We start from the raw sequence: 27,877 nt of genomic DNA, 5'->3' as shown, positions 1-27,877 counted from the left end.
TGAGTAAAAGTGCAGTTTATTATGTACAGCATTGGAAAGGGAGGCCACCTGGAAAAAACTCTCGTACTGTCATCCTAGAGCTCCTTCTATGCCTCCTCACTCCCAGGCAATTTAATTCCAACCTTTTGGACTATGAATCCACAAGGCAGAAGAGCGAAGGTTGTTTGGTATCTGGAGATAGACTCAAGGAACAGAAAGCACTGAACCTCTAAGTCTGACAAGAGATTTTCAGCCAGGATATGTGGTTGTCTCCTGGTCCTCAGTGGTCGAGGGTGAGCCACCTCACGAAAGAGACAAAATCATTATTTAAAAATTCAAAATATAAATGCAGCTTGAGTTCCAAGCCAGAATGCTCTGTATATTGTATATCTAATGAACTCTACCAGGCACCTGGATCCACGGTGGTTCAAGGTTTTGTAAAATAACCTTAGAAATGGGCTGTCAGGAGGGGACTCTCGTAGGCTGGGATTTGACAGAGTGACCCAGCTAAGGACAGATATGAAGGGCAGCTTTGGGTAAGGAAGCTGCTATTCTTAGACTTTTCTAGGTGAACTCAGAGCTTCAAAGAGGAAGTGGTACAAATGTCACCAGGCGGCGGCTTTCCAGACCAATAGAAGAATGCCAGGCTACTTGGCTTCACAGGCATTTGTGAAACGGAAGATGCTTCTTAATATTACAGCAGTGGTGGTTCAGAAGGGCTGACCACTTCCTCCTTCAGCATCACCGTATACGACAGAAAAAAAAAAAATCACCAGGGAAATAAAAAGGATCTATACCTATATAGATATGCTAAGCTTGAGAGCATCTTCCCAAGCTCCTGGGATATCGTGTGCCCGAGAGACTATGAATTCCTTCTACTACTTAATGAATGGTAACCAAGATAGCTCACAGTGTACACGAGTCGATAGCATGCAGACAGGAAAATATAATGGTTTTCTGAAGATATATTTTTTTAAAGTATTAGTCCCTTAAGCTATTCAAATGGGTATATAAACAATGGCTTATAGAACTTAGAGAAAATTTTATTTAAAAAAATCAAAACTATTTAGAACCTGATATATGAAAATAGGCAAAAGTGAGAAAAAAAAGCACTTTTGTGACAAGTATTTAGCTGGTTTGAAAGACCACAGAGGAATCATTTACTCATAAAGGGGCTCAGAGAAGTTAAAAAAACAAACCACCCATGTTATTTTAAAAGGACGTCTACAGCAATGGATTTAGAAGTCTTTCAAGGGTTAGGGTCATCATTTTCCTTGGTCTTCCCCTTTTTCTCCAGTGCTAACAGGTACTGGCAAGGACACGTCTACCCTTAAGTAAGGATTACTTTGCAGCATCGGGGGTGTGGGTGGGGCAGTTTGAGTTGAGAAGGTAAACTGATGTTAGGGAAATTTCCTTAGCTGAGACTCCCCGGAAGTAAGGCACATGTGGCCCAGAGAAGCTGGTTGTAGCCCGAGGTCACTGTTCTCTGCAAAACATTTGTCCAGCCAGGGTGTCGGGTTGGGATGATAGTCTGCCTTCCTCCTTTTGGCCTGGCTGCTGACAGAGGGCACGGAATGACTCAATGAGATTCGAAAGAAGATTTAACCTATCGCATAACAATCTAAAAATACGAACTTTGAAGTATTTTAGAGTGAGAGATTATCTTACATAAATCATCACTCTCACGTACTATTTACAAGCTAACAACCTTCATCTGTGGCTAGCTAGGAGCACTACACGTTCTAAGAACATCACACTCAACATATGGAAAAAGGAAGGGAGGGAAGAAAGTCAAGGTTCCCACCCTATTCCCTCCTATGGGTTAGAGGCTGGTTTGGTCCCCACTTCATCCTTAGGAGGGAAGAGCTCATCTCTGCATCGGCCTACATGGCTCACTGTTTTGCCCCCATGATGCCTTGCAGCATATCTATGGGCAGAGGGAAGACGATTGTCGAGTTTTTCTCAGCAGCAATGGTGGTCAGTGTCTGAAGGTACCGGAGCTGAAGGGCAGCAGGAGATTCGGTGATGACCATGGAGGCTTCTTTCAGAGCCCTGGATGCATTCATTTCTCCCTCAGCGGCAATGACCTACAGAACAGTGGCAAGGAGAAGTCAAACCAGAGAACACGGGCGGGTGTTGAGCAGTTCAAACCAGGGTACGTCTAGCTCAGGTGGTACACAGAGCCTTCCTGAGGGTCAGCCAGAATAATTCTAAGGAAATCAATTTCCAGACTCAGTTCCTGTATGTTCTTTTTCCTGTAACTGATTTGCGTGAATATGTGCCTGAGGGCAAGACATTCTCTTTTACTATTTATTGCCTTTCTCCCATTTCTAGGGCACCAAACAAGGGGACAATTCAGAATACTGTGTAGGGGCTGAGAAAGTGAATGACCCCAGTGACTATACAAAGCCTTTTGCAAGTCAGATGGATTTCCAATGCTTTGATTTCAAAGAAAGGGAAGAGGACCTTATTGTACTGCAAGCGGATGGATAATTAAAAGTATTTTTTGATGAAAGATCACTGTAGGATTTTTTAGCACGTAAATTCAGAGGGAGTGCTAAGAATTGTATAAAGTTACTTAAAAAAAACCTTCCAATTCCATCTACTTATTTATATAAATAAGGTTTCTTACTCCTTATACCTGTAAAAATGAAAAGTAGAATTGATGCTGAATATTGTCTTATTCTAGCAATAAGTAACAACCATCTACAAAGACATGGATTCATTCCTCATTCATCTCATTGAGACCCTTGCTTGTAGTCAGAGAAATTTTAAAAATATTTTAACTTATATACTAAATGTGTTCCAGAAGGGTGAGAAAATAATTCAGGACAAAATACATTATATTAGGAAAAGACTCTGTGGGGGAGGTGGAATGGAAATAAAAGTTCAAGGAGAAAAAGAAAAAATGAAAAATTCCTAATTGCTAAAAGAACTTATTCTTTCATCATTCTATAAAACAGAGGATGAAATCATTACGTTATCGAAATTTCACTGGATACATTTAAAAGAATGATGTTAACAGTTTCATTTCAAAATGTCAATTTTTAAAACATGCCAGGACTTATATGCTTGACAAGTATATACATTCAAAATGAAAAATTTTACATGTCTATTTAAGATGTGAGATGGGACGTAGAGTTTTTCTAAGTTCTTTGAGGGGTTACATGAGCAAAAAGTTTGAAGATCACTGGAGTGGTGGGGACGGCAGGGGCGATGGAGTCTGGATGGTCTTAAGCTCAAATCGCAAACCTAACCCTTCCTAGCTGAGTGTCCTCAGAAAGCTTACAGTAAGTCCCCCACAAACGAACGAGTTCCACTCTGAGAGCACGTTCGTAAGTCCAATTTGTTCGTAAGTCCAACAAAGTTAGCCTAGGTACCCAACTAACACAATTGGCTATATACCGCTGCTTCTACACTTGCTTCCAGACATCCTGGGCTTGAAATAAAGATACTGTACTACTGTACTCTATGCAGTACTGTAACGTACACAAAAGCACAACCACTTGGAGAGGATGCACGCACACGACAACATAACCCAGACACGTGCACTAACTTATGTTGACTGGACACGCACTAACGCACGTTTGCATCTTTGAAAGTTCGCAACTGGAAGGTACATAACTTGAAGGTTCGTATGTAGGGGACTTACTGTATTTAACATTCTGAGTCTCAGTTTCTTATTCTTAAAATGGGATAGCACCTACCTCGTGGGACCATTGTGAGGAAGACAGAGAAAGTCTATTATATGTTGAGTGTATCAACGGAGGCTAATTGTGTAGGAAGGGCAAGCGCCAAGTCAAGACCTAATTTTTGGATCCACTTATACCCTAGTTCCTAAAAGATTCAGAAGTCAAATCAAGGCAGTTACTTCTAATTCGTAATCCTAGGAGAAGAGGTGTAAACACACCATAATCCTCAAGGCTAAAAGGGTAGTTAGGCTGTTCTCACAGGGATCTCAAAATATTAATGGCTCTTAACACTGCTGTGAATATCAGAATTGAAAGCAATAGTCTTATGACCAGTACAATTTCATTGACGTATACAGTAAACGTTGGGGGGCCCCCAGGTGTCAAGCCCTGTGAGGGGCTAGGGATAGAGGCGGACTCCCCTGCCTCCCTCAGCTCCTGGCCAAGTAGGGGAGACAGACTGGAAGCAGATCATTTCATTCCAGTGTGACAAATGCTGACAGAGACACATGTACAAATGCCGACACTGAAAGGAAAGCAATTTTTGCAGAAGGTGAAGTGGTGAGGTTACAGAAGAAGCTGAACATTACAGGACGAAAGCCTTGCTGTCTGGATTAAGATGAGAAAGAATATTTCAGACAGAACACATGAAAAGGTACTGAGGTGTAAAAAAGCTGGTGTATTCCAGGATCCTGTAAGGGGATGAGCACTATGGGGAAGAAGGAAAGGTAGGGGATGAATGAGGCAAGGTTGGAAGGTGGGGGGTGAACGGGGCAGAGGGGAAGGTGGGAGACGAATGGGACAAGGTGGGAAGGTGGGGGGTGGGAATGGGGCCGGGTAGGAAGGGCAGCACAAGCTCGGGTGTTTGTCTTCACCCCGGAGGCGATGGGAACCCTCATCAGATCTAGTTTGAGCAAACACTCCGACAGATGTCTGAGCATCAGTAAGAGAAAAGACCGAGAGGGGGAGCTTTCAGAGTGATTTGGTGCCAGTCACCGGCAGTGGGGATGGAGGAGGAAACAGACTGGGGCGCTGCTCAGGAGGGAGACTCAACAGTGTGGGGCAGACTGGGACGGGACCAGAGGGGCACAGAGGCTGAGTCCAGGTTCCTGGATTGCGGTGCATTCGGTGAGACAGGGGATACTTACTGGGAGATGGAACCCAGATTAGAGGATAAAAACCTAAATTTATCAAGGCAAACCATTATGCCCTACTAGATGTGTGAGAAGGGGCCAGTGCCAGCTATACTGAAAGGGACTCCGGGAACTGTCCTCCCAGGCAAACACTGGAGAGAACGCACAAGCCGACCCTACCACGAGAATGGCAGGCTCTGATTTTCTTTCCACGTCATCTCAGATGCCCAGTTAGGTCCTTTTTTCTGTCTGGACATGGACCAACTGCAAAGATAGCTCATCTCCCACTACCAATCAATATACCATCTCTTGGCTGGGAAGCCAGACCCACCCGGCTGTCTCACATTTTGTTAATAGAAAAGCTGCTCTGAGTGAGCTGCCCAAGAGGTGAACACGATACCACAGGCTGTGTCTAACACAGGCCAAGCGGGCACTGCGGGTAGGATGTTAGGAAGCAACGCAAGCTACCCATGGGTGTGTGCACCTTCTGCAAAAAGTGCAGTAGTCCCCTGTCAATCTGCACTTCATCTTTACAGACCGTCGTGTCGAAAGCTGGCATTTTCAGGTACGTGGGCCGTCCTGCTGTCTCCTCCTGTGGCCTAGGGGGGCTGCTCTGAGGGAAGCGCCAAGAAAGGTGACCTGCATTCTTGCACCCCACCCTCTCAATTATTAGATGAGTAACCCCAGAGATAGGAGCCTGAAAGCACATGCCAGGCACTCTTCTGAGAACCGTGAAAAAGGAAATAAGGGAGAATTTGTAAGCACGGAAGACATTCCATTTCCAGTCATTAAGAGTTGGTCTGAAAACTTTAAAAAGAGGTCCCCCTAACGTATCATAACACGTTCAGGATAATCTGTCCTCTTTCGTGACCTTTCTTCTCACAATTACGCTTGTGAGCACTTACACGTTCATCTCTTTGCTGTGCGGTGCACCTTCGTATGAACCACATGTTTATTTACCCATCCAGCTAGCAATGGATATGTGGGTAGTTGCCAGTCGGGGGTAATTACAAATTGCTGCTGGAGCACTGGAGTGAACACTCCAGCATGTGCCCTTTGGTACACAAACATGTGCACTCCTCGCAGATACAGACAGACAGACAGTTCTGCAGAGCGGCTGTACCGATCTATATTCTCACCAACAAAACCTCCTCCCTCGCCCACACTTGGATCTTTTGTTTCCTTTTTTCTTTTTTTAAGCCGTTCTGGTGGATGGTTAGCGTGGCATCTGCTTGTGACTTGCATTTGTGTTTCCCTGACGGCCAATTAACTTGAGGAATTTTTCTCTGAAGTCTCTTCATCTATAGACTCTCCCACCCTTTTCCTCTGCAATTTATTTGTTGAAGAAATGGTGACCCCTATTTCCCTGAGAACTTGAGTGCAGGGCCTTATGGCTGTTGCGGGGTCACTGTACCTTATGGAAGGATGAGACTCATGGTGATTCTGCGTGTTAACCGCAACCTTAAAGACAGCCTCACCCAAGTGAGAGCACAGTAATTCAGAATTCTAACCAGCTTCCTTTATCTCTTCTTATTGTTAGAAAGGGAAGTCAGGAGTTCTCTTTCTTAACTGGTGAGAATGCTGGTAGAAGAGGCTTGGTCCGTCCTGGAAAGTCCCAGAAGAGGCAGTGGGGAGCAGAAGAAATTCTAATCTCCATGGTCACTAATCAACTGTGTGCTTTTCAGGGAAACACATAACTTTTCTGGGCTTTGACGTTTTCATCTAAAGTGTGAGATGGCAAATAAGTTTCATGTTTAGGGCCAATTCCAAGCAGTTGCAGGCTGTCGCCTGGAGTGTTTCAGCACTGTTCTAAGGTCAAGTCAAGCTCAGGGGAAAACGGTGCTGTGGTTAATTACTGGCCTGGGAGCCTGAGGGTGGAGTGGCAGCCTCTGGGCCAGGTATTTGTCACCTTCAGAAGATAATCCCTAAGGACCCTTCAGGCTCCGATACTCTACGTATTCTATGTATGATAAATTCTATTATTCAATATGGTTTGGAAATGGGGCTTTTGGTTAATGACATATTCTAGGTAAAAGCGATTCCTAATCTTCCAAATAACTGAATTATAGTGGGGCATATTTAATATCATTAGCACAAATGTAATTTAATCTTCTAAATAAAATATGATGGTTTGGAGAGAAAGTACTTGAGGGTGTTGTAGTGTTATCACAAGCATCAATGAACACATCAGGCAAATCTAAAAATCCTGGTCAGTAGAAAATTCTGGATGCAGCGTGTCAAATGAACTACTATTCTATTTGGTGCTGGCTAAAAAATTATAGTGACCAATCCGTAGCTTACAGGGCATCCTAACAGAAGGGCAGGGTTCTGTGGTTAGCCAATTATCACCAGTTACTACTGTTTTCTAATGGCAACAAATTGGTTCGCTCCTGGTATCCTGGGAGATCTGTCACATCCACAGCAACCACTCCTATGAAAACTATCCCTCTTCCTCCACCCATTCATAGGTAAGGGGCCGTGGGACCTTATTAGGATCTTTGAGTGAAGTTGGACTGAAAAGAATCACTCTGCTGTGAATTTGGAATCGGGGCTGGTGTGTCTCCTTCAGCGTTCAACTGGGGAGACGTGCACTTGGGACGTGCACTTGTGACCTCGGGAGAGGCCACAAACAGAAAGAGAAGTGAAAAGAAGAGAAGAGGAGAGAAAGGAAGCGGAAATAGTAAGAAGAAAGAAGAACCTGGGAAAAGACAGAGAATGAAACAGAAGACAAAAATAAGGAAGGAATGAATGGTAAGCAAACTGATGCAATTGCCCATCTGCTCTGAAGTCAGAACTGTTAATGTGTCCTTAATAGGGGACTGGGAGAATAATGTATGGGATGTGCAGTTAGAACGAGGTAGATCTCTGTGTACTGCTATTCCCAGGAGATACTGTTGAGTGAGAAAAGCAAGGTGAAGAACAGTTATGTATTGTATGATCCCACTTTTGTAAACCAAACAAGCCAGTAGACTAACAACCTAGTCAAATAAACCCCAAATGGAAATCTTCCAGTATGTACACTAAGCTGTTAAGAGTGCTGGCCTCTGGGGGAAATGTAAAGTGACGGGGAGAGCCTTCATCTTCACTACTTCAGGATCGTTTCAATTTTTTACAACAAACACGTTTTACTTTGTGTAATTAAAAAAGAAAACTCAACAGGAAAAACAAACGGGCTACAAAAAAAAAAAAAAAGGTTACCTTGGCTCGGGCCTCCCGGGATGCCTCTGCTTCAGCAGCCATGGCTCTCTGGAGCTGCACAGGGAGCTTCACATCCTTAATTTCCACACGTTCCACCTTTATTCCCCAGTCATCAGTGGCATCATCCAGAGTAGTCTGTTAGGAAGAGAGAAGGAAGCTAGAAATGTTCAGCCCCCACCCTGTGGCCTAAGGTAGCTCTGTTCATTGGGATTTGGAGCGGGAAAGGCACTGGTTGAGGGTTGCAGAGAGATCAGTTATCCATGCAGGCAGGGAGGCTGAAGTGGGGGGCTGGGTTACTGGGGAGCGGATCCTGATTCCGTTACTAATAAGCTAACGTGGGCTGGCAAACTTTTTCTAAAAGGGTCATATAGTGATTGTTTATTTTCAGTCTCTGTTGCAACTAACCCTACCCTTGTAGGTCAAAAGCAGCCATGGGTAGTACATTAAACAATGGGTGTGGCTGTATTCCAATAAAACTTCACTTATAAAAACAGGTGGCCAGCAGACTCCTGAGCCAATGTGACTCTGTGTGAGCCACGTTATTTCTTTGGGCTTCAGTATCCTCCCTTTACAACGGTAGGAATGAAATCATTCTATTCTATTTCATATGGTTGTTGTGGGCATCAAGTAAGACCAGAGATCTCACACACAGTGAAGTCTATACAAATAATAACAGTTCAGATTTATAGTACTTGATCTTTTCTGAACAAGTCAGGTTTGATTCGTCATCTGTTACGTAAGCAAGACTGGAAAGCGTAAGAGTTGCAAAGGCAGTCACGGGACTCGCACAGAATATGGCTTTAACTACACCTGCGCTACCTTGCAGAACGGCCTCTGAACTATTATGCTAAAGAAAAAGGTTAACACTAATTCTGGGAGAAAAAAATACACACTGGAGGGAATTAAAAAACAATGCACACATCGGAGTGTTATTAACCCAGGAGCTAATTATGTGAAAGAAATCCCCTTCCATCAAGTTTGGTAAAACTTTTCTACAAAGAAAAAAAGGCCGGTGATTCCCCAACTTGACTTGATGAAAAGTTCTCAAATACCCATTGACCCTTTGCTTTATTTTCCAACTTCTGTGAGATGCAGCACTGGTGCACTCCTCACCTGCATGTTGTGTGCAATTTCTTCCCTGTCGGAGAGAATCTGGGAAAGGTTCTTGGTGCCCAGGACATTCCTCAGAGTCGTTTGTGCCAAAAGACGGGTTGCTGAGTCAGCGTTGGTGATGTTCGCCACAGCTAGGGTAGCGTTCTGAACGCGGTAGTAGACCACGCCGTCCACACTAATTGTCACTGAATCCTTAGTGAGGATCTACAACACAAAGGAAGCAATTTTACAACTGTCAACCACCTCTTTCTTTAATAAAACCGTAAGGAATGGTATGTGACAGAACACCTTAAAACACTAGCTCATCGTCTTTAGTAAGTGCTGTTGACTAAATGTTTGTGTTCCCCCAAAATCCATGTTGAAACCCAATCCCCAATGTGTTGGTGTGTGGAGGTGGGCCTTTGGGAGGTGATTGGGTCATGAGAGTGAACCCCTCGTGAATGGGATCCGTGCCCTTAGAAAAGAGGCCCCAGAGAGATCCCTCCCCCTTCTACCATGTGAGGACACAATGAAAAGACAGTGGAAGCAGGCCCGCATCAGACACCGAAGCTGCTGGTGCCTTGATCTCGGACTCCTCAGACTCCGGAACTGTGAGCAATACACTTCTGTTGCTTATAAGCCACATAGTCTATGGTGGTTTGTTACAGAAGCCCCAAGGGACTAAGAGAGCAAAGCATTAGAATGTTAACTATGTCTACAAAATTTTAACAAAGTACATTCATTTATTTATTAATTCCATTCCTTCATTCGATCACTTAACAAATACTGAGACTTAGTAGCGGTTAGCAGCAGGCACTGTGCTATGTTCCAGGGATAAAGGTATGAAAAAACTTGGTTCCCACTTTCAAAGAGGTTGAGGAATCAAGGGAAGCTCTAAGGGACTAAGGATGGACAGTTTTAGGTGGCAGAGGTGATACATGAACTAAGCCTTGAAAAAGGAAATAAACATTTTCTGAGGATAGAGGGAAAGAGTATTCAGGGCAGAGAGAATAATGTGTGAAAGGAACAGAGGTACCAGGGAGCCGAGGTTTGATGAACTGTAAGTAGCAGAGTGTTACTAGAACAAAAAGTGAACGGAACTGTTTTCGTAGGGTGAGGTCAAGGTGGAAGTATATTTACAGCAGGCTACGTGGAAATGCTCAACAGGACACAATGAATCAGTGCTTCCTATCACATCCAAGGGCAAAGTCCTTGGTTTGGTGTAAAGCCCTTTGACATCTGCCCTCTGGCTTCATTCCTCCCCACTCCTGCACACACTCTATGCTAGATGACATGCAGGTCCCCACGTGCACCATGTTCCATGCCCCAGGCCTTTCTGCAGATGGCCCTCTCCTTGCATGTCCTCCCTTCCCTCTCCCCCACGGCTTCAGGCTGGAGTGTCCTTACTCATCATTTAAGACACAGCTCAAGTGTCCTCTTCTCTATGGAACTTCCCTGATTCACTCGGCAGAGTTAAACACGCTTTCCTTTGCCCCTTCACTGCAGTGACACGATTTATCTACATCATCACTTCTCTGTTAGACTATGAATGTCCTGAGGGAAGTTTGTCTTTGTATCTCTAGCACTGGCAGAGCACTTGACACACAGCAGGTAGTCAGTAGACAAGAGATGAACGGGACTGAAACGTGGTCCCGGGAATACAGTGAGGGATGAAGAGTGGGAGTGAGAGAGTCAGGAGACCCCAACTATAGTTTCAGCTCTGCCGGCACCTCCCTCGGTGACCTCCAGCAAAGCCTTTAGACTGACTTAGCGATTCCTCATTTGTGAGATGGGGCTAATAATACGGCCCAAGTCTATGCAAATTTCTCTGAAGGTCAAAGAAGAAGATGTTTGGAAACGAAGCCCTTTTGCGAGTGTGGAGAGCTATGTACGTGGAAAGTAATAAAAACAATGATAGTACACAGCAGTTTAGTTCTGCAAGGCATCAAAGCAGTAATCCTTTTTTTTTAGTAACCTAGAAATACTTCTAACCTGGAAGAGAAGTGGGGGATCTGTAAATAGATACACAGTATATTACCGTCTTGTGTGAAAATTAATCTTTTCCTACGATGCGATGGGAAAAGGGGTATCGTTTCTAAATGAGCTCTTGCCACTGTGACTCGCCACAGCTGGAGCTTTGTGAAGTTGCATCCTCGCTATCTACTGATTATTGTGGGCGGAGTGTTTATCTCCCTTCGCATAAGTTCACAGGGGATCAGAAAAAGGACTGCTTGCCAAGTTCCAATCCGCTCTGTGTTTAGAGAGCAGCTGGAAGGCAGAAGCTCACCGTGACCCTGCCAGACGCCTGCCATGTTTACAGAGGAAAGTGCCAGGAGAATTCCCCGCTGCCCTGAACGGGGCTCCTAAGGGCCAATCTTCCACGCAGAGAATACAGCAATGCTCTCAGTCTTGTTCTTGGGGGTGAAAATGATTTCCGGTTTCACCCGGTATGTGTGGATTATGAAGTCTGACCTCCCTAACTACTTGGCTCAGCGCCAGCAGGGAAATGCCTGAGCTGATTTCTGGATTTTGTGACAAGGCTCCACCACTCTGCTGAGTACCTGGCCTGTGGCCAGAAAACACTGGCCGTTTTCTTCTGTCCCTCCCGTCATCATGTTTTTAGGCTTTCTATCTGCGACGGTTATTACAACTCCTTAGACACGAGTGCCAGGATGGCCATCACCGCGTCAAGGGCCAGGACGGACCTGCTGTAGGATGCACTTAGCATGGAGCTGTGGGGAAAGCACTGCACAGGGAATCCGAAGAGCTGCCTTTGAGTCCTGGCTCCACCACTGTAGTTTGGAGGAATTCCTCTGTCTCACTGCAACCATCTACTTTCTGGGTTCTGCTGTGCGTTTCAATGGTGATTTGTGGAGCAATTTGAAAAAGCCTGAAATAATTACTAATATAAAACATGATATGCTTATCTAAAGTACCAAAGGGGCAGTTTCTAATTCTTTGGCTTCTAACCAATTTATTTAGAATACAGTCAAGAACCGTAAGAAGAATATCGTATCAGAAACCCAGAGAGGAGAAGTGTGGTAGTAAAAATGATGACAACGGTGATGACAGTAATATTATACTTACATTAACATGACAGTACGTTTTGTAATAATAGTAACGACAAGCACTTTCATAGCACTTACTACCTATCAGCCTCTGCTCTAAGCACTTTACATAGAGTATCTCATTTATTCCTCACAAGAACCATATAAAGTAGGTCCTGTTATTATAACCTCTATTTTATAGATGAGGAAACGGAGGCACAGAGAAGTTAAAGAACTTGCTCAAGGTCACACAGCCAGAAAATGGTGAGGGCAGACAGCCTCTAAAGCCATGCTCTGACTACTGTCCCCTGCTGCCTCTCAACGCCAGGCCCCTTCCCCGGTGACAGCTCAGTTACTCACAGCAAAAGACAACCTTACCTCCTGAGGAGGAATATCAAATGAAATAGTTCTCATGTCCACTTTGATGAAGCTGTCAGTGCACGGCAGAATAAAAAACAAACCTGCAACAGAGACATACATGAGATTAGAGAGAGACACCAGCACCTGACCAGCTCACCGCACCATTCAGTTCTAACAGAATCAACCTGATAAACCGAAAGAAAGCAGTTCACCTCAGTGAATGAGCCAGAAGCCAGGAATGTCATCCTTGACGCCCGCTCTTTCTTCCCACATCTAACTGTCCCCACAAGACCTGTGGATTGCATCTCCTTACTTCACTGTTACTGTCGCCCATTTGTTTTCCCTTAGACCAACGCAATCACTTCCCAAGTCATCTTTCTAATCCTTCTAGTTTCTCTCCTATGAACCAACACAAACCCCTGAACAAGCCGTACAAGGTCCTGCACGACCTTGACCCTGCTTACCTCTTCACCCACTACGCTCTCCTCCCGTCCTGCACTCTGGCTGGGCCGCCTGCAGTTCCCTGAGCCTACAATGCTCTCCTCTGCATTGCTCTGCACATATTCTGTGCTGGGAACACCTCTCCCCTGCCTCACACCCTTTCCTGGCAAGATGTCACCTCCAGAAAGCATCCACTAGTTGGGGTCATCACTCTTCTCTGGGTTTCCACAGCCATCTGTGACTGTTTGACCATAATACTTATCACGTGGGATTGTAACTACCTGTTTCCTTGTTGGTGTCCCACCTCCAGGCAGTAAGATCCTTGAGGGCAGGGACTGTGTTTTCATCTCCCTTGAATTCCCAGAGCCTGGAACTCAGTGGGAGCTTAATCGAAGTTTGCCAAAAATAATGACTGAAAGCATTTATTTCAGTAGGGACTCTCACGCTCTAATTTCGATAGCTGTGGCTATTCTTGGCCTAAGATAAACTTATCAACTCAAGTAGGAAAGGGAGGGGAGAGGCAGGAAGGAAAGGGTAATTTCTGGTAGGCAGCACTGCTATTGTTGCACAACTTCTGCTATGAGAACTCTCTTCTGAGTCAACAGAGACCCTCATAAGGGAAATCACATCAGTAAAAGGACGAATCTCGTTCTCCAGGCAAACAGTTCAGAATCCTAGTACTGACCAGGTCCTTTGGCGCCTCCTTGTAAGATGCGACCCAGTCTAAAGATGATGGCTCTTTCATATTCTTTTATGATCTAGATTAAAAGCACAAATAATAATTTAACACGAGGAGTACAAGTATTTATACGCATAGCTTTCAAAATGCGTATTTCTGCTCCAAACAAGTGAGATGCCTCTATTTTCTTTTCTTCTCTATAATCCAGATAATAGCTATAGGTAACATGGTTAATGTTGAATCATCCCTGCCAAAATAACCAAGTTATTTACTTTTATTATGGATCATAAAAGCAATAGATACTCCTTGTATAAAATCTGGAAAGTATAGAAGAGTATACAGAAGCAAATCCACGCTCCTCAGCTGTTAACATTATTATCCAGTTACTCATGCATTGTCAATACAGGAAAAAAAGCGCTAAAGTCCTCATAGCTTGTCTTCTGATTCCTTAAATTATAATAGTAACATAATCTGAAAATGCTTAGAGCATATTTTCTCTTTTTAGGAATATGAAAATGATAGTCATTTATCACAGTATTAATAACTTTATAGACATTATTAACGTTATTAATGTATTACTAACACATGCCAGGTGTTGTGATAAGTACGTAATTCATTTAATCCTCACAACAGCCCTATAAAGCAGGTGTTGCTATTTCCTCACATTATACATGGCAAAGGTCACACAGTAAATAATGGCATCAGCAGTCACACCTCAGCATCCTGACTCTGGAGGACTTGTTCTCACAGGACTACCCCACATCCCTGACTCCAGAAAATTTTAGATGGTGATCCCTACTTTAATCGTCAGGAGTGGCTGACTGGGCAGTGGCTGAAAAGAAGTCTTAAGATTCCATGATAATTGGTGACTAGAGTTAAGAATTATAGGCCAGTATGGTCTCTCTCTCTCTCTCTCTCTCTCTCACACACACACACACACACACAGTGGGCTTATGTACTTAGGAGTTGACCCCTTACCAGATGTTGATGAAATATTCTTTACCTTTATGCACATCCATATTGACAATGGGAAAGTTAAAACTGTGAACAAGAATGATATGGCCACCAAAATCCATCCACAAGGTCCCAGGCCTGCACTGGGGCTATCTGTGAAAACCAAAAACATACAGCTCTTATCACTGTTCTTAGCATGGTCCCCCCATCATCTTCATCCTTGCTATTCACTGAACACCAGCTGTTTACATGTATTTTCCCATCGAATCCTCATAAAAACCTTGAAGTGCAGGTGCTACTTTCCCTCATTTTTATTATGCAGTGAAGTGATAAAAGTAAGAGCCAATCCCAACTACCAAGAAGGTTACAGTTTAGCGGGCAAGACAGACAAACAGATCATTATAATACTAAGTGCAGATACAGTGTCCGTTCAGCATATTTTGAAAACACAGAATAGGGGTAACTCACACCACACCGCTGGGATGGAGGTGAAAGTAGGGTGGGGTGGGGTGGGTAGGCAATGGTGATGGTTGTCAGAGGGGCTTCTTGCAGGATGTAATGGTTAAGGAAAATACCAACGGAAAGGGGAAGGAGGGCAAAGTGAATTGAAGCCGAGGGTACAGCACAATTAAAGGTGAAAATCATATGATACATGCATATAAGCTCATTTAGGTCCTCTTTTTAAAAAGGCCACCTGTAAAATATCTCACTGGGTATATGCACAATGTATCATCCACATTGGTTCTGATTTCTTACTATTATGAACAACGCTATAACGAACATCTTTGTACATAGCTTCCCTCTCACATTTCTAATAGTTTCCCTTTTCTGTAACATGGAATCGTTTTTTTCCTTCTTTTTTTTTTTTGGCTGCGCCATGAGGCTTGTGGGATCTTAGTGCCCCGACCAGGGATTGAATCCGCACCCTTGGCAGTGAAAGCGTGGAGTCCTAACCACTGAACCGCCAGGGAATTCCCTGAAGTAGCTTTTGTCTGATCACAAAGATAATACATGCCCCACTGCAGAAAAATTTAGAAAAGTATAAGAAGGGAAAAATCATTCAATTCAGAGATGATAAATATTCTTCCAAACTCTTTCTATGTGCATGCATTTTTCGAAGTAAATAAATAAAATTTGTCACCTATGTTTCTCCCCTCTAGATAGTGTTCTTTCACCTTCTTTTTTAGCCTGTCGCTATGCATTTGTGCTTCTTCTGTTTTAGTTTTAATTTTTTATCAGTTAAACTTGCATAAAGTTAAAAAAGTCAAACAGTTCCACGAGTACAAGAGGGCAGTCCCCTGCTCACCTCTTGCAATTTCTTCTACTCAAGGCAACCGCTCTTTCGGCTGAATATTGTCGTATTTAACCCCCCTGTTTCTAAATAATACACTGGTTTGGTTATTTGTTGCTTTTTTCAGTGTTGAGCTTTATCTGTTGACTTTCTACCCCTCCCCCCCACATAAATATGCCCATCCTTGGAATTGCATCATAATTTTGGTTAGATCAATATCAAATTTTATATTTCATGAATATGCAAATGCCATTCAGAGCTAAGCCACGTAGTGAAGCATAATTCGTTTTCTTTTCCTGTACAACTTTTTTTTTTTTTTCTGGAGTCAATGTCTGTCTTTTTCCCCTTTGCTTAGTTTTCAATGTACTTATTGATTCAACCCCAAACGCTTCATCAATCGTCTACACCTCCTTTCAGCAGGCTCAGGTATTCTACCAATTTCACCTTCCAAAGAAGAGTCTTGGAGTCATGTCTGGACCTATTCATGTTCCTGGTGCAGCAACCATCCCTCTGATCGCCTTTCACTGTCATCCTGGGAAACTGCCTTCCCTTCCTAAGTTGTGTTTCCCACTCTCTGTGTCCAATGTCTTCCTCGTTTTTAGTTTGTTTTTCCTTTCTGTGGGGGACAGAGGGACTGAACAGGCCGAGGGATAGATCGCTTTTCTTATCAACCACAGAAGGCATCTGCTGTCTTTCCAGGAGCTGTTTTAATAATGGGAGGGAGGGAGGTGGTCAGAGGGGAAGAGGTAGGCCAGGCATGGGTTACTACTCAGATCAGGAGGGGCGAAGACAGCAGCAAGATGGGGCTTTGAATAAATAGGAGGCCAAGAAAGAAGCAGAGTGACGGCTGGGAGCACGAAGAAAAGACACACGTGGGTATTCAGGTCAAGTGCTCTAAAACATAAGATGAAAAACCAGAAATACACGAGTACTTTGGTTATACACGACTTTGTAGTTTTCCGATCCTGTGTCATAGTGTCAGGTTAACATCCTAATGCGTACTTAAGTAAAAGTGAGCTAAGTTAATCCTGGAGGCTTCTAAGTTATCATTTTGAGGGGTACGGACATGTTCAGTGAGAGAATACTCCAAGCAACGCCACTTCTCCACAGGTGGAGGAGCCTATCAGGTGCTGTCATAACGGATACGAATCACAGCAGCCTTTTTAGACAGTTTGTTATACTTCATGCACTGTAATAAATTACTTTAGACACGTATCTCATTTACTCCTTACAAAGCCCTGGGAAGTTAGGTGTTTTTAATTCCGCCGTACAAATGAAGTAACTGAAGCAACATCTTTCCCAAGGTCACAAAATGGAGGACTTGGGATTCAAACACAGGTCTTCTCACTCCAAAGGCCACGTTCTAAATCAATTCACTCTTTGACCCTTTGCTTCTGAACTAAAAAAAAAAAAAAAATCCTTATTAAAGAAGTTGTTGTGTTTGGAGCACTTCCTCAAGACAGAATCCAAGCTGGGAAAGCATGGTAGGAGTTCCAGGAATGAATCTGATATTCTTACAGAGGAAGCCCCCTTAATTCCAGCTGTGCCTATTTATAGCAAGAGACAGTCTCAAGGCTCATTGCCAGGCTCAGGTCTAGGTTTCCAAAATGAAAGGAATTCCAAACAAGGAAGAGATGGGCCACAAATACTTATCTGACAGCATTTGGTGCTTTCTAAAATACTGCCCCAAGTCTCCCATATTCCAGGCAAAACTCTGTGTCCTGAACTGTAATAGATGATAAACTCCCTGAGGGCAGGGATGTTCCTTTTTTATTTTTATATTCTCAATGTCTAGCACAGTACCTTGCAGAGAGTGGATATAAAGTACTTAGCCAGTTTTCCAACTAGATATGTAATTTCTTGTGCATTTATATCCCTTATTAGATGAATTTCCTGAGAATAGGGAATGTTTAAGTTTCAACTTTCTGTGACTTCTTAGTTGTGCGATCTTTACCTCTCTGAACCTTTGTGTCCTTACTTGAAATAATCAGACTGGCCTTGCAGGACTGAGGCAGTGCTCAGTAAACACAGATGACAGTTTTCTGTCATTCTCCTATTTCACTCAAGTGTTCAATTTCCATGATGAAAAATGGGAAAATAGGTGGCTTTTACTCTTCTTGATAAAAGCCTCTGAAACTACTTAATTTTTCCCTCACTTCGTGCCTCCCTCCTGCCAGGCTAGGCCTGGACATTCAAAGACCTTCAAGAAGCTGATTAGTGAATCAGATTATTAAGTTATTGAATTATTATCTACATAAGGACAAATGGGAAAGTACAGCCCAGGTTTTTTGTGCTCAATTTCCACTATGTTGTTGAAAACCCCAGATGAGTATATGGGATTTGAACGCAAATCAAGAGGAAGAAGAAATTAAGTGGATTTTCTGAAAACTGGACTTGGTCTTTTTTTGCGGTACGCGGGCCTCTCACTGTTGTGGCCTCTCCCGTTGCGGAGCACAGGCTCCGGACGCGCAGGCTCAGCGGCCATGGCTCACGGGCCCAGTCGCTCTGCGGCATGTGGGATCTTCCCGGACTGGGGCACGAACCCGTATCCCCTGCATCGGCAGGCGGACTCTCAACCACTGCGCCACCAGGGAAGCCCTGTCTTTCACTTTTCAAATGCTCAGCTAGAAATAATCCGAGCGTACACACTGGAGAAATGGTGCTATTTCATAATATTCTAGTGCCTTTAAAATGAAACGATCCCATTCTCAACCCTGAAACTCTTCCCCACCTGGTTATAGCTTAAAAAGGTGCATACATCACATTCCTCAGAGAGGTGAGGCTTAAACTCCACCAGGCTGTAAACAAACTCTTAGTCATTTCCAGTCAGTACAGCCCAAAGAGGAAAAGAAATCTCAGTTACTCCCTCAAATTTTATGAAATTCATTTCCTTCAAGATTCCCACTTATTACCCTGAGGACTGAATCCTCCCTCCTACCTTTATGAGGTAAAAGACAAATAATGAACAATAGGTATTTCTGAGACATTTTGGTTGATATACGTGTTGATACTTGCTGGGTAGGAACAATCTTAAAGATTAGGGATCCCATGATACTTGGTTGTAAATACCACTTTGCCATGGTTTAGAGTACTTTTTTTTTTCTTTTACTACAAAACTCTTTCCTGAAAACCGTGGTAGAATAAAATTTTAACCAAAGCATGGTATTGAAAATGGATATAAGCCCATACATTAACATTTTTTAATTGAGCATTCAAATTGGGCTTACCTCCAGGAAACTAACGTAAATTTTTAAAAATATTACTTTTTTTTCTTATTTTAAAAGTAAAATACTGTCACTATAACATTTAAAATTACAGTTTAGAATAGAGGAAGAAAAATAATCTATACTTTTATATCTCTGGACGGTGATTATTTTCTGCCTTGCTATTGGACACACAATATATATGTGTCCTTTTTTTCAAAAATGAAATAATGGTATACATAATAATTTTAAATCTGTTTTCCCCCCTATATTGTGGACACTTTTTCATGTCAGGAAATACTCTTTATTATTAAAGGTTGAATAATATTCTATCGTTCCATATGATGAACATTTAGGTTGTGTCCAGTTTTCTCAATTAGAAACTCTTTTGCTTTGAATATACTTTCAGCAAAGTTTCCATACATCCTTATGTGTAAACTAATTTTGCTGAAAAGATGAAATTACACAATTCTTAAATTTCTCTTATTCTGGAGGTACATTTTATTAACACTAATAATCACCGTTTATTAAATGCCTATCACACATCAGCCACAAGCTAACTCCATATATACATTATTTCTCATGTTTACAAAAATCTGTAAAGTAGGTATCACATATTCCTTCCAGAGTCCCAAAGTACTAAAGCAAAAGAATTTCTGGAAAGAGACAAAAGAAAACAAAACAAAACCATGAAACAAATGGAAAAAACAAAAAACAAAACCAAGTTGTACAGTAATTTTTGTTGGGTTGGCTTCCAGACAGGCAGTAAAATATTCTTTTCAAGATTATAACAGGCATAATTTCAGAGTACTGCATATTGTTAATGATCCCATATCAGCTGATTTCCTTTACGGTTGATTGAATTTGGCACTACTAGAAATCATGTGAAATAATAAATTCCATTTACCATTGGGACTCTATTCTAAAGTTCAAAAGATACGGGATTTCTTCTTCAAGCAAAGGCCAGAAACATACCTTCACGCAGTATGTGAAAATCTGACTGAGTCATACACATTACTACACAAAGAAAAGGTAAGCCAAAGAATGATTGAAATACCAACATTTAAAGCACAATCTTTTCCTTCCTCTTTCCCAGTATACAGATGAAATGCTTCATGTTGTAAATTGCCAAAAACGTTGTTGTTTGGGTGGGGAAAGATAGCATGGCTAAGAATTTAGTCTCAAAAACACGTTATCTGGTTCTAATAGCAACTTTTAAGGGGCAATAGTAGGTCGAAACGAAAGGTCTTGGCATTTTTTGAGTTTTTCTTACAAGCATATATATTCAGCATACAAGTGTTCTTTTTGGCCACAACTACTCCTCATTGGAGATTCCATGTCAAGGTGTGGTAAACTTTTCCTGTAAAGGGCCACAGAATAAACACTTAAGGCTTTACAGGCCAGAAAGTCGGTCTCAACCACTGAATACTCTGCAAAAGCAGTCACAGACTATACATATATGAATGAACACAGCTGTGTTCCAGGAAAATGTAATTTATGAACACTAAAATCTGAGTTCCATATAAGTTTCAAATCTTCCTCTTTTTTAAAAAAATGTATAAATATAATAAAAACTATTCTTAGCTTGTGCGGCATACAAAGCAAGCAGTCGGCCAGATTTGGTCCACAGGCCATACGACTCATTCTAGTTCTATCTCATATAGTCATCTATTTGAGGAGGAGGACATTGTGAGTTAAAGAAAACATCTGATCTTTCTTCTGGCATTTCAAGTAAGGGTACAGTTCCCAGATTCCTAGTTTCTCTTCCCTTTGTTTTGAAACAAGGTCTTTAAAAGACCTGATAAATAAGAATTCAAGGCGGAAACAGGCAAAAGGGCAGATAAAATATTTTATTTGAATATAAATACATCTTCAATTAATCAAAATTTTACTATAACTGAGTTTTTCAAATGACTGGGATTTTAGGAGAAAGACAGAAAAGGGAAGGAAACGATAGAAGAAAAGGCAAATAAGAGAAATGGAAAAAAGGAGTTAAGAGAAGAGAGACAACAAAAGTGAAGGCAGCATCCTGTAGAGAGAAAGATTCAAACAGGTAGAGGGGAGAAAAGCAGAGTTTAGCACATAGTAGGGTGTCAATAAACAGATGTTGAAAAAATGATGCTGTTTACTTGGCAACTGCAACTTGCAGTTCATTGGGCAGAGGTTTTGAAAGCAAACAAGCACACACTATAACCCATCTTTCAAAAGACTATTTTAATTAGGCATGGTTTACAGTTCTTCAAATGCCCTTATCCTTAAACCTCTAGGGAAGAAATTATGCTCTGGACTGGAGTGGCTACAGGCCAGATGGTATCAAGTTAAGAACCATGACTGAAGACCATAACTTTTCCGCCCTATTATAAACCTGTAGATACTAGACTAAAAGAACTAGTACTGATGAAGCATTATGTGACTTGAATTACAAAACTCAAAATGTGTTTACCATGAGACAGTAAGGAGAGGAAATGGACTAGTCCTTTTAAGAAAGATTTTCAATAAAAGTTGAAATAAAGGGAATGCTGTGCTTAGCTCAAGAAGAATCAGGAGGGCTTCTCTGGTGGCACAGTGGTTAAGAATCCACCTGCCAATGCAGGGGACACGGGTTCGAGCCCTGGTCTGGGAAGATCCCACATGCTGCGGAGCAACTAAGCCTGCGAGCCACAACTGCTGAGCCAGCGTGCCACAACTACTGAAGCCCACGCGCCTAGAGCCTGTGCTCTGCAACAAGAGAAGCCACCGCAATGAGAAGCCTTCGCACCGCAACAAAGAGCAGCCCCCGCTCGCCACAACTATAGAAAGCCCACGTGCAGCAACGAAGACCCAATGCTGCCAAAAATAAATAAATAAATTTATTTTTTTAAAAAAAAGAAGAATCAGGAAATTAAATAAATATTTTATTTCCCAAGCATCTTGAGGATTTTCTGTAGCTTTCCTTCATTCAAATATTTCTAGCCATAAAACAGGAGGAAAAAATAGGTGAGACTATCATCAATGATTTTAAATTTGAACCCCTGAGTCTTTAATAGGGTCCCCTCTCCTAACCTATAGCACTTCACCCTCTCTAAACACTACTTATCATACTTGTAATTATCTTATTCAGTGTCTTCTTCATGAGATTTTGGTCTTGTTAAAATAGTACAGCATAAGGCTTCAGAGTTGGCTCTGCCACTTATTAGCTGTGTGATCTTTGGCAAGTGTCTTGGCTCTCTGTGCTTCACTCTAACCATCTAAGAAGAGGGCTAATAAGAGTACCCCCTCAAGGGTCAGTGTGAAGAGTTAAGTGAGCTATCATGGAAGACACCCAGTGCATAACAGATGCTTGAACAACATTTGTTAAGTAAATAGCTGTTGAATGAATTGAGTGATTCTGCTGGTTTTTGTTTGTTTTGCTTTGTTTTTGGCCGTGCCATGCGGCTTGTGGGATCCTAGTTCCCTGACCAGGGATTGAACCTGGGCCCTTGCCAGTGAAAGCGCAGAGTCCCAACCACTGGACCACCAGGGAATTCCCAGATACTGCTGTTTTCTGGGGAGGGGAAGAAAAGGCTGAGTATTACAGAAGATAAATGGAAATTACATGTCTGCATACAGGATCCCAGAATACAGTTCATCAATTGTTGGTGGTGAGCATGCTGTATGGTAGGTAGATAGAAACAGAAATACAATGTTGTATTCATGAAACTTATAAACCAATGTTACTTAAAAAAAAAAAAAATAATACAGTTCAGAATCGTCCTCTGTCCCAAAGCAGTGGTCATAATGCTTTCCCCAAATGTTTTCTTTCCTTTTCTCTTTTTAAAATCAGCCCTTTTCACCTGTGAGGTGAGAGAATTCAGGAAGGTAGAAGGATGGGCTGAATATGACCCATGTCTGGAAAGATAAAAATAGTTATGTTCAGAAAAACTGGAGAGAAAAACAATTTCATAATGTTATTAAGTTAATTAAATTTAGGCTAGGCCTGAAATATACTAAACAGAACAAAACCCCCTCTGCTTCTTCAGTTTTGTTTTTTTTCCCAGCTCTTTTACTTGGATATCTTAAAAGTAACTATAATTAGGTTTTTCTCATAAAAGTCTTTGGAGGGCAACATCATTTTCATTAAATAATGGGAAACAGAAGCATAAGGAAACTAGATCATGAGGTTTCCAATTCTTCAACTGAGGCTGAGTAGCTAAACAGTGGCTAAGAGCTTGGAGTTTTGGTGCCAGATTTCCATTCTACCACTAAATTTTCTCATTAGTAAAATGAGGGACGAGAACAGTTATTATCTTACAGGAGAAAATACGTAAAATGTTTGACACTTAGGAAGCATTCAATAAATAGTAGCCATTATTATTATCAGAACCTTAAGGTCATTACTGATACAGTTTATAGGAATAAACTTTGTATTAAGTGAATTGCCTTCTGGGACCTGAGCACCATAGAGAAAATATCGACTAACAACCTGCTTGGGGACTCTGTCTTTGGAGGAGAAACAGACCACATTTGGGGAGGTAAGTTGGAGTCCCGAAGTTTCCTGGACCGTCTTTTATACAACTTTTTGTGCATAAATTTTAATTTCCTGTATAATTACTAGGCTTCCCGAACAGTCATTGTTAACCTTTTTATTCTTTGTTTTCCCCATTAAATAATATCTTAATAATTTACACTTTAAAGTTTCAAAAGTACATTCATATAAATTTTCTCATTTGATACTTAAAACCTTGGGAGCTAGATACCACAGTAAGATTAAGCCCAACATGAAGACGAGGAATTGACTCTGGAGACTGAGACTTCCCAAAGTGATGCTACTGAGGTCTCAATTCAGATCTTCAAATTGGAGATTCCACTCTCATTTCGCTATCCTATACCATCCTACCATCAGTGCATATCTACAACTAGGTAAGGCTGTATCTAATCTTCATTGTCTGATATTTTAGGACAGACACATTATTGCTCGTATCTTCAAGGCTAATCTAGAGTATAGAGGCTCAGAGTATAGACAAAGGTTCAAAAAGAATGGAGGAACGATTTGTGTGTCAACAGGCAACTGACACACACTTCCTTCTTTCTACTGTGACCTCTAACTGCTCTTTCCACACTTTCGTAAGTAAGAGGAGATTCCTTAAGTACAGTATATTATCGTAACAATTATAATCCCTTTATTGATAATATAAACCCAGACAGTCTATCTGTATGAGGAACATGTCTACACCCTAAAATCAATAGTTTGGGTTGTAACAAACTTAATAAAAATAAACTGTAAACAGAAAAACATCTCCACCAACGTAAGCCAAACATTTAACAACTTGATCTACTCTATGGGTGTCTTTATCTCCCTGCTTCCTTTTACTTTCAACAAATATTTTTGCAAATCTACTATGCACTTGACCCTGAACTTATTACAGTGATGAAGGACACAATCACTGCTTTCAGAAGCTCTCCTGGTCTAACAAAGGTGATTATAATTGATATTTATAATCTGTGCAATAAACATTATGACAGAGGTAGGCACAAGATGCCAGGCAGACACAGAGGAGAGGTGCTCATTTCTTCTGGTTACAGTAATTTTCAGGAAAACGTTTTCCCACATCTTCTTAAAAAACAGACTTTGAATCCAATCTTTATCACTTTATCAACATTAAAAATTTTTTTCTTCAAAGCTGACCAGGTGATCAGTGACTCTGTCTTTTACAGTGTACAAGTTACACCATCAGGTGGAACCAATGACCTATTTAATTATAAAAAATTATATAAATGCCAACTTTTGTAGACGTGGTTGTCACTTGAGTTAATCTATGACCATTGATGGTTTAACTCAGATTAATTATTAAATAAATTACAAAGTTCTCCCCAATCTGGTCGGCTGTAACAACTGAAATAAACAAATCAGTCCCTTGATTCTGCTTATTTTCAGGCGTTCTTCCGAAGGGATTTATTCTGTTGACATGGCTCTTAATTATAACCATACATTTCTTTGCAATCCACCTGCATTATTTCATTAGAAAGCAAATGCACTGGCTTTAAGAAAAACTAGTCTTGCCCTAGGTTTGGTCATATTTATGTTCCTAAGACTAATTATCAGCAAAATCCTAAAGGGGCAGTTTGGACTTTTATATTCCACTGCTTCTCTCAGAAGCAGCCCTCTGGAGCTGTCTAGCCAGGGGGTCTTGATTGAAGCCAGGTTCCTTTGGGCTTTATTTACTGTCTCTCACCTTCAGTGAAGTACTGATGTTTGACAAGTTCCTCCTTTTGGGTATGCAATTTGGAAGCAGCTCTAGGATAGGTAAAATGATTTGGAAAATCAGCCCAAGTTTGAACCTCGTTCACAGGTGTGGGTGATTTTTCCACTCTGAGCCTCCGTTTTCTTGCTGTAAAGTGGTAGATAATGACACTCTCCTTGTGGAGCTGCAAGAGGATTGCATTCGATAATGCTTTCAAAGCATTTAGGCTGTATTTGGCATATGGCAAGCACTCGATAAATTCTATTTAATAAATTCTAGTAGTGGTTTTCCTACCAGTGTCAGGTCTCTAAGGCGTACATTTTTAGAAAGGTGACAGCGGGACTTCCCTGGTGGCACAGTGGATAAGAATCCGCCTGCCAATGCAGGGGACATGGGTTCGAGTCCTGGTCCAGGAAGATCCCACATGCCGCGGAGCAGCTAAGCCAGTGAGCCACAACTACTGAGTCTGAGCTCTAGAGCCCGCGAGCCACAACTACTGAGCCCGCATGCCACGAGCCCGTGCTCCGCAACAAGAGAAGCCACTGCAACGAGAAGCCCGTGCACTGCAATGAAGAGTAGCCCCCGCTCGCCGCAACTAGAGAAAGCTCGCGCGCAGCAACGAAGACCCAACACAGCCAAAAATAAATTTAAAAAAAAAAAAAAAGGTGACAGCGACCAAGCAAAATTTTGTTTGTATATATAATTTTCAGACGAAAGGGTGCACAGTTTTAAATAGATTTTTAAAAGACTTCTGTCTAAAAAGTAGTGTAGAACCAACAAAGAGTTTAGGCGTGAAAGCTGTTCTGTGACCATGAAAGACAACTAACATTAAGTACAAAGATCATGTTTATTCCCAAAGAACTTCTACAGATTTCCCACTGCAGTTTCACCAAACTTCTAACATTGTCCTCACAGTCCTTTAGTTTCCCACCAGGACATCAGGGTACAGATGAAAGGATCCTGCCTACCTTCCTTTCTAGGAAGAGACAACTGACTATCAAAGAGGCCGGACTGCACAATTTTTATACCGGCAGGTTTTAGAATCAGTCAAACCCAGATTTCAAATATGACTCCATTACTTATAAACTGTGTGACTTTAAAGTAATTTAACTTCTCTGAGTATCAGTTTCTTCAAGTACATCCTCTCTGTCACACTCCTGATTTGGGAAAATAACTGTCCAAGGTACAGAAAAGAGGAAATAAGATTTCTGTAATTCTTTTGATGTTCCTGGGGAGGAACTAAAGACAAAGATTGCTGGGGAAAGGAAAAGGGGACATATGGGATCGGTGGACAAGGCTGGCATTACAAATAATCAGAATAAATGAGTCCAGTATAGTGTTCTTTGTGGGGTGATGGAAAAGCCCACCCAGTCCCCTGAACTTCTTTCACTATGTCATTCTGTCTGAAATTCCATCCTTAGAAATAATTCCTTTGGATCACTAAGAGCCCCGGGGAGGCAACCAGTACTCCCAAGTGGTTTATCGCCTCTCTTTATGAATCCCTCCTCCCCCGCAAGGATAGCCAATAAAGGTTCTAGGTGATAGCCCTCTCAAGGGTACTAGTCACAGGGCAACAAATTGAGTCACTCACACAATTTCTGCCTCAAGACTGGGAAGGCCCTGGTAGGGTGGGGAACTTACAGTTCCTTGTGAGGGACAAAAGTCCGGAAGGCGAGGTTTCTAGAACAAAGGAAGTGGATGGGGCAGAATGGGGCAGAAAGTGAAGCTGGAAAGAGATACAGGAAGGATGCTAAAAAGAGACTTCCTTCTTTTCTTCCGCAAATGTGTCGGAAACATGTGGCGAAACTACACAGGTCGGTCTTCCGGCTTAATAGGAAATTGGCAGGGGTGGGGGGTAGGAGTTCTTTCTAGTTCGGGAGGACGGCGGCGCACTCTGGGGGTGGGCGAGGTTTGGGTAAAGGAGCTGGCCTCCGATGGGGCGGGAAGGAAGGGGGAGTGGGGCGAAGACGCAGGCTCCCGGGTGTGGCGTGCAGGTCTGGGCCCGGCTCCACCACTCGCTGGCCGCCAGTTACTCAGGCACGTCCTCGTCCGCGTGCATGCCACGAGATAATGAGCGGAAAGCGCTGGCACAGGGCCTGGCATCTGGCAGCCGCTGGATAACGCGAGCCCCTGCTCTGGCTGTGGGCACTGGAGACGCGCCCTCTGTTGCAGGGTCCATAGTGTGCCGGGCACTGGGCTTGCACTCAGCACCCTAACATCCCTAAACCTGACCCCCAGCCCGCGAAGTAGGGCTCGTCATTCTCAGCGTACGAGTGGGGAAACCGCGGTTTTGAGCAGCGGTTGCTCGGCTAAGAAACATCCGAGACCTTCCTGGGACCTTTGGGCTAAGGCTCGTTCTCGAGAAGGTTAAGGGGCGGCGGGTGACCCCAAGGGCCTCGCCAGGGGCACAGGGCTCACCCGTGAAGGAGTCGGGAAGCCGCCGGGCTTGGGCTTCCGCTGATGGCCGCTTGTCAGACATGATGCCCGAACCGGAGTCGCTACTCTCAGGTCGCCGTAGCCAGGGCCGGAGCAGGAGCGGCGAGGAATGCCCGGAGGCGACCCAGGAGCCCGACACCCAGCCAGCAGCCCCGCCCACTGCCCGCGGCCCGGC

General features: G+C 42.6%; 1 protein-coding gene across 1 annotated transcript; it reads right to left on the bottom strand.

Annotated features, from left to right (window-relative positions):
• Window positions 1-27,826, bottom strand: STOM (stomatin). The gene is made up of 7 exons (XM_030858801.2): window positions 27,685-27,826; window positions 14,622-14,725; window positions 13,625-13,697; window positions 12,517-12,599; window positions 9,113-9,316; window positions 8,000-8,134; window positions 1-2,066 (listed from the first exon to the last, which is right to left on the bottom strand). Exons 1-7 carry the CDS (start codon window positions 27,743-27,745, stop codon window positions 1,872-1,874), a joined length of 855 nt encoding a protein of 284 aa, XP_030714661.1. The 5' UTR covers window positions 27,746-27,826; the 3' UTR covers window positions 1-1,871.
• Window positions 27,827-27,877: the final 51 nt, after the last annotated feature.

Source organism: Globicephala melas, chromosome 6 (assembly GCF_963455315.2).
Source record: "Globicephala melas chromosome 6, mGloMel1.2, whole genome shotgun sequence".
NCBI classification, from domain to species: domain Eukaryota; kingdom Metazoa; phylum Chordata; class Mammalia; order Artiodactyla; family Delphinidae; genus Globicephala; species Globicephala melas.
The sequence above is the reverse complement of the archived record's forward strand: the minus strand, read 5'-3'. Positions and strand labels throughout refer to the sequence as shown.

Bases quoted from the DNA above. Each gene is read 5' to 3' on its own strand.
- STOM (XM_030858801.2), bottom strand. From the start codon at position 27,745: ATGTCTGACAAGCGGCCATCAGCGGAAGCCCAAGCCCGGCGGCTTCCC. The intron at 14,726-27,684 runs GTGAGCCCTGTG...TGGTTTTCACAG, and splicing joins GCTTCCCGACTCCTTCACGG to ATAGCCCCAGTGCAGGCCTG. The intron at 12,600-13,624 runs GTCAGTACTAGG...TCTCTGTTGCAG, and splicing joins AGGAGGCGCCAAAGGACCTG to GTTTGTTTTTTATTCTGCCG.